Source organism: Fonsecaea pedrosoi (assembly GCF_000835455.1).
Source record: "Fonsecaea pedrosoi CBS 271.37 unplaced genomic scaffold supercont1.5, whole genome shotgun sequence".
Taxonomy (NCBI): Eukaryota; Fungi; Ascomycota; class Eurotiomycetes; order Chaetothyriales; family Herpotrichiellaceae; genus Fonsecaea; species Fonsecaea pedrosoi.
In genome coordinates, this window is record NW_013550611.1 from 858,255 (window position 1) to 870,431 (window position 12,177).

Below are 12,177 nucleotides of genomic sequence, written 5' to 3' on the forward strand. Positions count from 1 at the left end.
AGGCAGAATGAGGTCTCTCCAAATACCGCTGACACGCATATCGCTTCAGGGCAGGTTATAGATAAAAAATGTCACGTAGAGACTGGCGCCGACACCTTACTCTTCTCAGCAAGTCGGAATGCTTGCTCCAGTTCATCGTCACTGTCATCAGATAGTTCGTCCAGCATGCGGTCAATGAGAGCTCCCTTGTCAAAGGGTGGTGCTGTGGAGCCAGCGTCGGAAAACACCACTTTTTTCGGTGAGGTGACCGACGTCTGACTGAATTGTGTTCGTAGTGGTGAGGTCTGCGACGAGAATACCTGTGCAGAGCGGAGGGAAGAATCTTGCGAAGCATGGGAAGGTGGGTTGTATCCCGAGTTGTTGGGGCTGGCCATGAAAAGGAGGGTTTCTACCGCGTCTGCTTCCATCGCAGCATTCTGGCTTGGGGTTCGCTGATTAGTGTGCGGCCTCGACGAATGCAAGTTTCCAGTCTGCACGTGGATTCCGTTGACGCTCTGAATTCCCGCGTTTGGAGTCGGACGCCGGCGAGAACTGGGAACAATATCGACTGGAGGAGCAAGGGCTCGACGCGACGACACTGGAGGACTGCCAACCATGTTCACGAGTCCGCGGCTTTCAAGAGCCACAGTGCTGTCGGACGATTCGCTCTCGCTCGATTCGCGCTGGTATTTTCGGGACATGGCAGTTCTGGGCGACAGCATCTGTTGATCGTGTAGATTCTGAAACCCAGACACGGTTGACCGTGGTGATTGGGATGCTAAAGATTCCACTTCATCCAACGACCGCGATTGCCAGCCGTTCTGGACTTTGACCATGGCATATTTCAGTCTGGTGCGCAACTGCTGTGAGAGCTGGATTCCGTCAGATCACCAGAACTATGGAGGCGGAAATGGATAAACTTACTTCGAGGACATTGCCCTTTGTTTGGTTTGAAGTTGCGCTCGATGCATGAGAAGGACCAACACCGTTAGGTCTTGGGACACTCTCCTCCACCACATCCACACTCGATCTCTTGACTTCACCACTCGCGGTCCGCTTGATACCCGAGGTATGTGGTGGAGGACTCTGGGAGGTTGAGTTTGTCTTTTCCTGTTGACCTGGTTCAACCCCAGTGTTCTCCGCGTTCAACCTTTCCTCCTGTTGTGAAAGAGTCTCTGTTGCTTGCGATCCCCCGTGGCTCGAGAGGGCTGACGAAATGGGCGACACTTCGTCGTGATCTACTGACGGATCATCCACGCTGGTAGATGTGTTACTAGTAGACAGAGTGAGGTCTTTCGGTTTGGAGGACTGGGTATCGCTCGAGTCTCCAGAGGGCGGAGCGGGACGGACAGCCTCTGGCGGTAAGGGTGCAGGTGTCAGTTCAGGTGGATCCGGCATGGCTGAAGCATCATGCGCCGTGGCATGCTGCATATTCGACTCGGTCATCCGGCGTGGAGCGGGCACGCTTTGTAGATATAGTAGGTCGCGGGTAGAGACGGATGGGCGGATCGCAAAGACGCTCGCATATGAGGAGAGGAAGATGGCAACCAGGAGTAAGAATCAGAAAAGGAACGACGAGACAACGAAGAGCCGTCGCGTGTTTTGCAATGGTCGTGACTCGTGTGGTAGTTTGGTGGAGTTCGAAACCCTCGCAGGCTGGTTTGAGATGGTGGGGCGAGGACCTGATTGCGTTGCAACGCGTGTCTGGGCCACTGCCGACGCGTTCTTGTTCGGTAGATCCCTTGGTAAGGGTTTTGTTCGAGGTGAGGCGGGATGAGGCAGCGCGCATCGATAGTGGTGGTAACGGCGATAGAGACAATAAATAGCAAAGAGTCAAGTGCTCGCTTTGGCCATTGTCGCCGTGTGGTGTGAGGGCAGGACGGCGACAACGGTTGACAGAGTTTTGCTGCTCGTGGCATTTGCATCGGCCGTTTGGCACGCGCTATGCTGCTTTGACTCCATTTTCCCTGCAGGGTCTCGTCATATTACGCCTTTGGGTCCCTTGACCGTCGGTGCCGCTTCCTTTCGTTCTCACTCGCCCATCATCGGCATCTTCCAATATGGTGACCCCCGTGGCATTTATCCTCTTTGGGGCCCATGAACTCCACCACCACCCAACATTCTATTGCTATCCTTCTTGCCTTCACATCATATACATACATACATGGATGGCTCTGTGGAAAAAAAGGGTATCATGTTTCACGTCGCATGTATCAATCATAACATCTAATCGACCAGATATAGACATCATCGCCTTGATCGTTTTCCTCCTCCGCCACTCCCTTCGTTCGTCTTTCGCTTCCGACCCTCTCGTCGCCAATACTCGTCTCGCTCCTTCTTCTCCCGCTCTTCCTTCTTCTCCATGTTCTCGGCAACCTTCTTGCGATAGACCGCCCGTCTCTCCTCCTGCTTCTTCGCCCTCTTCTCGGCCTTTTCGTTCCGCAACGTCTGCAGCTTGTGCATGAGATCACGCGCCTTCTTCTCCTCTCCACCCAGCACAACGGCTCTTTTCTGGAGGTAGGTTGGTGCTTTGCGTGCCTTTTGTTGTGTGATTTGCGACTTGAATGGGAGGTCCGCAGCCAGAGTCCGGGGCACCCGCAACGGGTTGAAATGCCGAGTTGGTCGTTCAATCTTGTGGTATGCTGAATCCTTCACGAGTGGAGTCGGTATACCCATTGCTGCTCGCACGGCGCCAGTCAAACGCATCGCCTGCCATTCACTGGACCCATCATCAACACCTTGACCTTCCTGCCCAGCAGCCGCACTGCCTGTAGGAGGCGCATCTAGGAGATTGGTGACTGGGTTGTAAAATCGATGTGGCTTGACCGGATACCATGCTCGCAAGAAGACAATATCAGACATGAGAATCTTGTCCTCGAACGTCGCTCGAAAATGCCCTTCCGGCTTACTAAGGGCCCGCTTGATCTGCCCACGAATCCCAGAAACAGTGCGGATGCTGGCTCCCTCAAATTTTGCAATCTCGAGAGATGAGTTGAACATATCGCGAATAAAGGCCGTGTTGCGGAAGATCTTGTATGGATGCCCGGTTAATTTTAGCTTCTTGACGATCTCGGTGGTCTCATCGACATTCAGCACCACGCCGGTGGCCGCTATTCTGAACCCCGGATTGGCGTTTGAAAAAGATTGCACACAGCAGAACCCAGTGTTCGGGGCAACAAGTGGTCCGTAGAAGGTGCCAAAGCAGTGCATATGCTCCGGGGTATATTTCAGCATTCGATTGCGAGTCCGCGAGTCAGATATCGAATACAGCGGCAATGTCTGAAATCGCCGCCAGCCGAGCGAGAAGATGAGCGGATCGTTCGTCTTGAGAATCTTCTTGTGCCACCGATGTCGTTTGATGCGAACTTGCACAAATCCAAATCGATCCTCGGTCGGCGCCAGTCCACCGATTATGACAGGAAGTTTCGGATTGAACGACCGCACGAATTCGTAGGGCACTTTGTCCAACACTATCCGCGCATAGGTGCCGGCTTTGAATCCCTCGGCTCTAGCTCGCGACACGGGGTCCAGGCTATCAAACTCTGCGCGGTTGATGTCGAGTTGTTTCTGGAGCATCGCTTTTTGCGCGTCGTACCATTCATCCTCGCCAAACTCTTGCTCTGTCGCTTCGATATCCTTCTTTGCAGCATTAGCAAACCCTTCTCGGTCTTCTTCCTCGAAGCGTAACTTCAGTTCTTCTTTGCGTTTGGCGTTCTGGGCTCGCTCTTCCTCCAGGGTCAGCTCGGCTGTAGCTTCAGGATCTTCGCCCGCTGCTGCCTCTAGATCTTCGAACTCGCCGTCTCCTTCATCAGACTCGTCATCTTCAGACGCCTCAGCGTCCTCGCCTTCGTTTTCTGAATCTGCATTGGTTCCAGTGGCATTTGAACCTTTGGTGAAGCGGGGCTTGAGTGACTGGATTTGCTCCTCATCTTCCCACTTCTCAGCTAACGCGTCATAGTCGTACCTGGGCGTTTGTCGGTCCTCGAGGGTAGTCTCCTGATCAGTTTTTGCTTTCTTGAAGAAGTTGTCGTCCTCATCATCCTCGCCGGAGGCCATGTGCTCGTCCGCGTTTTGCCCTGACCATTTCGAAATTACCTGCGAGGGGCTTAGTGTGAGGTCGTACATTAATCTGGAGAGGTCGGCAGCTCGGAAAGCAGCCTTGTTGGCGTGCAACTTTCGGGCACTTTCAACAAGATTCTCTTTCCAACGTAGACCGCCATCGTCCTCATCCTCGTCCTCGTCTTCTTCACCGTCTTCAGAGCCCTCAAGCTCATCGGCGGAGAGATCGACGCTACCATCCTCGTCGCCAGAAACGGAGCCCATGTCGGAGTCGCTCTCGGCAAAAGCAACATCGTCCTCGCCCTCACGCTCGGCGGACTCATCTGCTTCGACGAAGCCTGGTCGACCCGTATGCTCGGGGAAGTCGTTGGCCTCTTCATCCGCTTCGCTATCGTCCTCTCCGCTGACAAAGCCCTCGTCTTCATCTTCTTCCACGTCTTGGGTGAAATCACTCTTGTCACCAAACGCACGTATTCCCCTTTTTGTCTTTCGGCCAGTGTCGTTTTCTGCAGCCTCATCTGCCGTGAGCTGTCGACTGCCCTGAAAAAGCCGAACACCTCTGTCTGCCTGTCCAAGTAACTTCCGCTCTGATTGTAGACTCATCATGAGCTGTTCACCGAGTCCCCTCTCCTCTGCATCTCCTGCATCCCGGTCGAAAGTATTCGTCTTCACGTCTATGTAGACGGCATCTTTGTCCACCAAAACACCACCCACGTCAGACATGGGTGCGAAAAGGACTTTTTGTTTCTCGCCCAGCTTCCTTCGGTGGGCCTTGCCTGTCGCTTTGGCGATGGCCTGGTCGAGGAAGGGTGTCGGACAGGGGTCGGGCAGAGCTTCGATTTCTCTGACGGTCAAGTCTCCCACGCCCGGGACGTGGACCCGCGCACCCTCCGCTGGGAAGTTTGTGCCTCGGAGATAGCCGTAGAGGGCCACCTGCCTGTCGCATTTCTCGTTCTCTTCAATCTCCGTGGGCGGCGTCACGTCCAGGAACCTGTCTGCAAGGCAGTACGGGTGGCTGTTCCTCCATATCAGGGGCCTCGGATTCTTCATGACGGAGAGAAACCTCGACAGATTGTGGACCTCGCGGTCCGGGTACCGTCCGTTGATCACGCCAGAGAGATAGAACAGTTTTGCCCCGTGGTACAGCTCGGACCAGAACCGGTGTTTCAGCCTCTTCTTCGCCGCACGCAGCGTGCTCTGCTTCTTGAACAGATCCAGGTGTGTGAGGATGCCAAAGACGTTGCCCGGCATGCCCGAGACGCTCAGAGCGTTGAGGAACTCCATCGTCTCCATCTCGAACCCATAGTTGCCGTCGATCATGAGGAGGACGATGTCGGCGATCTTGGCGACGTCGATCATGGCGGCGAGGGAGTCGGAGGGACATTCGAGGAAGGTGAGACGTCGTCGCTTCGAGGTCACCACGGTCAGAGGGCCGGTCGGGTGTGATAGTGTCTGTTTTGCGTATCGCCGGATCAGGCTTTTAATGAGGGTCGTCTTCCCAACGCCCGGGGGCCCGACGACAGCGACGACAATTGGAGGCGCTTCTTCGGGTATGCGGTCGACCTGGGGCACATGGAGGCGCTTCTCCTTTATGTCGCTCGACCGCACAGCCTGCTTGGCCAGTCGCCCTGGTCTGGCGACGGCGAAGGCCTTGACGTTCTTTTCGCCCTTTTTCGGTTGTTTCTTCTCTTTCGACGGCCTATGCGGCCTGTTGGATTGTGTCTCCATGGTGGTGATTTCTCCGACCCGGCCTTCACCACCTCTCCGCCGCCGACTTCGTGGGGGAATATGAAAAGGTTGTCAATCGGTGCATCAGCGCAGACGCTGGCAGAAATAAAATTTCCCGCGAGTGCCACACGGACTGCGGAGTTGGAAATTTCGTCCGAGGTTTAACCGGTGGAGAAAATTAATCCGTCATGGAGAAACTAGGTAAGTCGCCGAGTCTAGACAGAAGAAACACGAGCACACACCAAGATGCGAACCATCACTTGGCATCACAGGCGGGAAACAGTTGGTGTGCAGAAAGTTTACTTTTTATATCATCTAGAATATCCGCGAATCTCCGTCATTACGGCCCAACAATGTCCTGCAAATCATCGACCCTCCGCGCCTCGATCCACGCAATGGCTTCCTCCCGATTCCGACAAACGTGAGGCTGACCCCGTTCCTTGTCGTCCGGGGTGGACATGGACCCTTCCAACGTCATGTCGAGGTTGCACAGAATGCTATTGCGAAGGTACTCGAAGCAGTGGGCGGCGTGGTACGGATTGTCGTTGTCCGTGCGTCCGTTGACAATGAGTTGGTGGTAGCTGTCCACGGTGTAGTATAGCTGCTTCTGAGTTAGACTTCATGCGCTTTCAAGAAGGGGGCGTGCCAAAGACTACTGACGCAGTGGAGGGCGTGTGTCCATGACGCCTCGAATAACGGTCCCGACCGGATGGGATCGTCGGTAATGGGGTCTCCGAGGAGTGGGTGGTCGCGGTAGTCTGGGATGGCTACGCTGCCACTGCCCACTGTCGTTGTCACTCAAGTCAGCAAAACCTCGCAAGAGCAGATTTGTTTCCAGAATGGCTTACATGGCATGAGTAAGTCCCAATTCCTCCGCACTTCCAATCGATTGTCGTTCGAAGTCATGTTGGGTATGAATTTGTCTGGGTCAGGCTTGAGGAATGTATAGGAGTGTGATGCTGGATGCAATGAATTAGAGGCCAATCCAAATGGGCCTTCAAAATCAAGAGAACAGTGGACAAGACACAGGATACGAAGTGCTCACTTGTTTTGTAGATGCCGTTGATGTCGCCTCCCGTCTCGACTGTTTTGCCTTTTAATTCTGGATCCGTCTCCCCTCCCGCCCCTCTCCGGCCCTGGTGCCACAAAAGAACCAAAATGATTGTCTGCAGCAGGATGACCATACCCCAGCGAAACCAAGTCAGGACAACGACGAGGGACTGGTGTCTTCTTGTTTGTGTATTGGGTGCGTTGTAGGACCATGTTGACATGTCTGAAGGGCTACGTGCTCGCAGACGGCCCATCTTCCCAAATATTCCTGCATGGGGAGCGACTCTTGTCACGTCGGATTCGTTGTCGTCGAGAGGGATATCCTCCTCGACATCTCGCATTCTGTATTGGGACAGCATGGGTTGTGTGCTTTCGTCCGCTCTGAGAGACATCTTGTCGAGCATGGGCAGTTGTACAGGATAGCAAAAGAGAAGTCAGAGAGTGATTGGAGGATACTGTCAGGGCAGAAGCAGAATTACAGCCGTTGTCAATGAGATGCAGAATATGCTAGAGTTGAGAGTTGCAGACGTCAAAAGGGGGTTGATGTGCTCTCAATGGATGAGAAGCTCCATCATTTCTAGCGCCAGGATCAAACTCTGGCCAAGGAGGGCTTACCATGAAACTGTACAGCATGTTTGAGCTTCGTCGATGTGCTCGTAGTCGATGAAATGTTACGTGATCAACGTCCCCTGGAGGAGAAGGGCCCGTCGCAGTCTTGGTGTACGAGGCGGCTGCCACATTGAATGCCGTGTGATCCGTTGGAAAACAACATTTCTCAATACTTGTGTGAACCTCGTCTACGAGTGTTAGTGTTGGTCATGTGGAGTGCATCCTGTCTCCGAGGTATAGTCGAGACGATTAAAGAGTGTTTGGAAACATCGAGCGAGGGAAAGAATTAGCGGACACGCGTTGCGTTTGCGTGCGTGGCTGGGTTTCCCCACAGCATCTGGGGGAGGACAATGCAGGGGTTTGAATGCAAGGGGGCCCGATGAGGCTGGTTCGAGCACTTCAGAGCCTCATGGCCGTTAGATCAAGACCCAGATGGCCAATGTTGAAACTCGGTTCCACTTTCCCATGGCACCTACGACTCACAATGGGGAAAAACCCACTGTTGGCTCCCCCCATCGGCTTTGAAACAAAAGCTTGGACAGTGATACAGAATCGAGAACGTCGTAGTCAAGCTTTTCTCCACCCGCGAGTTAAGCACTGGACAAGGTCGTTTCGAGGCTTTAGATACTGGGCGCTGGGCGGTAAAACTGACAGGGGAAAAATGGCGCAGTCAACTCTAATCAGCGAAGGTCTCGTTAGACACATCTGCTGGGCTGGTTGTCAAGTGGAAGCTAGAAGTTATTCCTGTGAATGGCCCCTGTAAACTAGGAGAACTTCAAGAACCAAGGGCAGAGAGATAATCAATCATAAACGCTCATTGCTCATTTCTGCTATAATTCTAGTCTGTTTTGCTGGTCCTCACGCAAGAACCTCCATATTGCCGACTGAATGGTCGACCGCCCACTGGCGGACCTTGTCAAAATTCCGGCAGACGTGCTTCGAGTTGAGCTCTGGCCAGGCCAACGGGTCGCCTTCAATCATGTAAAACGTAAAGAGCCCTATATCTGCGTTGCATTGTATGTTTAATCGGAGGACCTCGATGCAATGATCTGGTGTTGTCCCAAAGCAGTCAGCACGAATGCATGTTCGCAATCAAGGTGTGAAAATCGGCATACCGGTATGTCTTTGCAACTCCTCAGGCCCCTTTCCAAATTCTCCACCCAGCGGCTCGTAATACTCCTTGTATGTCACTCGACGGAGCAGGTTGATGCAGTGGAGCTGATGAAATACTTCCATGCCAACTCGATAACCTTCCTCGCCCGTCTCTGGGTGGTTAACTTGCAGTGACGATTCAGGCATCCCGAGGTGCTTGATGTCGGACTTTGAGATCCATTGGTCTCCAACTGTTGAGAGAGAATCGTGTCAGATGTCAACGAAGACGATAAAGGTGAGGGAATCCAAGTTCTCTCACCATCGTAGGATATCTCCCGCCAGGCTTCATCCACCTCAGGCCCGGCGCCGACGAATCTATTTCCACTTGTCGTGACATTATACTTGATCGGCTTGAACTCAACCGCTGTATCCGCAGGGGCTGTCGATGAGCTCTGTCAGCATATTTGAAGCATTGATTGGGCAGTATAGGAATCTACTTGACCGGGAACGTACACCAAGCAGAAAACTCTCGCACATGTTTTAACGTTGATGATCGAATTGTGACGGAAAGGGCGAATAAAGTGCAAGACGCGAGAAGAAGGATCATATGGACCATCCATAGCCAATTCGAGGCGACGAACTGGCGTGCTTTGCTCAATCTCTGGACACGGCAAACACCCGATCCTGAAGATAATGGAATTTGTAAATCCTCCAAGTCACCCAGCGTCGAGCAGGAATCGAAAGACTCGCCGCGGGCCTTTTCCATGACCGGAGTCAATGCCTGGTATTTGCAATCCATTGTCAAAGTTCCAGGTCAGAGGGTTCAGTAAGTGTACATCAAAAGTATGAAAAGGCGATAAAATGCTGTCGAGAATAAGTCTGGAAAGAAGAGTTGAAGCTTTGGGAGAGTCAGTCAAAATCATTCGCGTTGAAGGTCACTCCATAACGAGACGCATGAGATGGGACCAAAAAAAGCCACCGCGTAAAGTTGCCATGAACTTGAGCCTTATCCATTCATTAGTGTAACACATTGCAGGTTTCAATCCCTCCCAATAAGAGTTGAAAGATCTGTTACAACATGCTGCCTCAGACTGGCGTAGCGCCGGGGCAGGAAGTGGTCAAACGACGCCCACGTTGTGGAGCTGTTGGTGATACTCCGCAGTCGGTGACGAGCCACGCTAACCAAATGAGGAAATATCGGATCGCCAATACTTCTCGAGACAACTCTTTGAAAGATCATCCCCTCGCTGGAGTTCTCCAAACCAATGCTAAATCAGAGTTAGTGATACCGTAATGTGGGTAACGCGGAGAACAAACTCATAATCGCCAAGTATCAAAGACGACCTGAAATCTAGGTGCGTCGCGTGGGTTCTAGTCCCGCAAGGACGTTCTCTCAGAGGGACCCTGATGACTCGCCCCTTCTCCATTGACTGATATGTCGACAGAGCCAGGGGTAACAGGGAGCACTTACCTTTTGAGGTTGAGGGCGCTTAGGTTGGTCAGTTTTGTTGGTACTCGTAGACTGATGGCGATCAACACCGGTCCAGGCCGTAGACAGGCACGACTTGTCGCACGACCATTGGAGATCTCGACCCCGTGAGGCATTTCCTGCTTCCATGATGCGACCTTACTTGAACAACTAGTCAGAGCTGTCTCAGATGGACTGGGGCAGTACTTACATCAGAATCCATCATTGCTGCCAGCCTCAAAACCATCAATATCTGATATAAATACGCATCGCTCCCTCAGTAAGGTTCATTCCGTATCATCATTCCACATCATCATTCCACTTTGACTTCAGTACAGGTCTGTGACCGTTATTCGTTCACTTCTTCAGTTCCCGTTTCTCGCAAGACTGCCGGTCAGTCTACTTCAACACTTCCAACACATCCACAAAAGTCAAGATGCATACAGTTTCCTTCAACCAGGCTTTGGTCTTCGGCCTCTTGGCCTCGGCACATCTCACTGCCGGATTTACAGTCAACTTTGGTGACCACGATGTTGAGCGACGACATGTGGTGAGTCAATCTGAGCGGAGTTGTTGCAGCGTGCTGTACTGACTGCGGAAAGGGTTCACTGGCCTCTATGGCGTCGAAAGTCGTCAGAGCAGTGATTCCAGATCTTGAGCGTCGCCACCATACGGAGGCCCAGATCGCTGCAAAGGAAGCAGCCAAGGCCAAAGGTCATCGTGCTCGTAGCCCTCAGGCCCCCGATGAGTTTGGACCGTGGGACAGTACTGAAGACGAATTTGGTTCGTGGGTGGATAAGCGATCCCCACACCACACCGAAGCACAGATTGCAGCCAAAGAAGCAGCTGCTAAAAAGCATCAATCGCGATCTCCTCACCATACCGAGGCCCAAATCGCCGCCAAAGAGGCAGCGAAAGCCAAGGGCAACAAACCTCGAAGTGCCCAGGCCCCTGATGAATTCGGACCTTGGGATAGCACCGAAGATGAGTTTGGTTCTTGGGTTGACAAGCGATCACCGCATCATACGGAGGCTCAAATTGCGGCTAAAGAAGCAGCAAAGGCCAAGGGTAACCGACCCCGAGAAGCCCAAGCCCCTGATGAGTTTGGGCCTTGGGACAGCACCGAAGACGAGTTCGGTTCTTGGGTCGATAAGCGCTCACCACATCATACGGAGGCTCAGATTGCCGCGAAAGAGGCAGCGGCCAAAAAGCACCAATCGCGAGACCCACACCACACTGAGGCACAAATCGCGGCTAAGGAAGCAGCGGCAAAGAAGCATCAGTCGCGGGAGCCGCATCACACGGAAGCACAGATTGCAGCGAAAGAAGCGGCAGCGGCAAAGAAGCATCAGGCCCGTGAACCTCACCATACGGAGGCTCAGATCGCGGCCAAGGAGAAAGCGGCAGCGAAAAAGGGGCAGAACTGAGGGGGGTATCCCGTGTCGGTCTCGATGGGGTCTGACAAGCCATATGTATGCAACAGCAAAGAAACAGTCAGAAAGGGAGACCGACCCGAGTCAGTATATATCGATATTCATGTATGTTAGAGAAGGAGAAAAGAGAAAAATATCGAATGCTGAATACTCAGTACAGAGCTGACTCGCTGATCAGTGGGCCATGTCGCCAATTTAAAATTCTTGGCAATCACTCGATGCCCGTCACGCCCATTGACGGGCTTCCATTAAAACAGCAGAACTGAATTTCCCAAAACGCGCAGGGCATTTTACTTTGACTTTCACACTCCATCGCGACTACGCGACTATCAGTAAACCTTCAATATTGACAAACAAATCGCTTTGATGGTCGAACCAGACCTCGCGAGTCACGATTCTCTACTTATATATGGTCGAGATACAGGGAATTCCCAAGAAACCCTTCCACGTTATTCTATTGAGCAACCGCCACGTTCTCCCAACTCGCCTGTATCTCTCTGTCTGTGAAAAAGCGAGTCAAAGATCTGTTGTTCTTGTTCTTGGGAAAGAGCTGGACAATCTATGAAAATTCATTCTCTGGGGAGCCTCGGAATAGAAAGACTATCGACGAGCTATGGACAGGTTACTCCCAAAACGCAAAGGGGAACATCGACCATTCCAAACTATCCACCTCTAGACTGCCTAGACAACCACTACAGCCTCATGGTTCAGAAGAAGCTTTGCTGAGGCACTGTCGATCTATCCTGACCCGGCGACAGC

At 52.7% G+C, this 12,177-nt stretch overlaps 5 protein-coding genes across 5 annotated transcripts; 1 reads left to right on the top strand and 4 right to left on the bottom strand.

Annotated features, from left to right (window-relative positions):
• Nucleotides 1-71: 71 nt before the first annotated feature.
• Nucleotides 72-1,377, bottom strand: Z517_07782 (uncharacterized protein; the record flags this gene model as incomplete). Its single annotated transcript, XM_013426303.1, has 2 exons — nucleotides 72-851; nucleotides 904-1,377. 2 exons carry the CDS (start codon nucleotides 1,375-1,377, stop codon nucleotides 72-74), a joined length of 1,254 nt encoding a protein of 417 aa, XP_013281757.1.
• Nucleotides 1,378-2,226: 849 nt separating this feature from the next.
• Nucleotides 2,227-5,766, bottom strand: Z517_07783 (uncharacterized protein; the record flags this gene model as incomplete). Its single annotated transcript, XM_013426304.1, has 1 exon — nucleotides 2,227-5,766. The coding sequence occupies one exon, from the start codon at nucleotides 5,764-5,766 to the stop codon at nucleotides 2,227-2,229; it is 3,540 nt and encodes a 1,179-aa protein (XP_013281758.1).
• A 340-nt stretch (nucleotides 5,767-6,106) lies between these two features.
• Z517_07784 (uncharacterized protein) lies at nucleotides 6,107-7,208 on the bottom strand (the record flags this gene model as incomplete). The annotated part of the gene is made up of 4 exons (XM_013426305.1): nucleotides 6,107-6,367; nucleotides 6,427-6,551; nucleotides 6,615-6,725; nucleotides 6,812-7,208. The coding sequence occupies 4 exons, from the start codon at nucleotides 7,206-7,208 to the stop codon at nucleotides 6,107-6,109; spliced, it is 894 nt and encodes a 297-aa protein (XP_013281759.1).
• Nucleotides 7,209-8,283: 1,075 nt separating this feature from the next.
• Nucleotides 8,284-9,316, bottom strand: Z517_07785 (uncharacterized protein; the record flags this gene model as incomplete). Its single annotated transcript, XM_013426306.1, has 4 exons — nucleotides 8,284-8,474; nucleotides 8,541-8,768; nucleotides 8,837-8,956; nucleotides 9,031-9,316. The coding sequence occupies 4 exons, from the start codon at nucleotides 9,314-9,316 to the stop codon at nucleotides 8,284-8,286; spliced, it is 825 nt and encodes a 274-aa protein (XP_013281760.1).
• A 1,105-nt stretch (nucleotides 9,317-10,421) lies between these two features.
• Z517_07786 (uncharacterized protein) lies at nucleotides 10,422-11,412 on the top strand (the record flags this gene model as incomplete). The annotated part of the gene is made up of 2 exons (XM_013426307.1): nucleotides 10,422-10,535; nucleotides 10,588-11,412. 2 exons carry the CDS (start codon nucleotides 10,422-10,424, stop codon nucleotides 11,410-11,412), a joined length of 939 nt encoding a protein of 312 aa, XP_013281761.1.
• Between the last annotated feature and the right edge of the window lie 765 nt (nucleotides 11,413-12,177).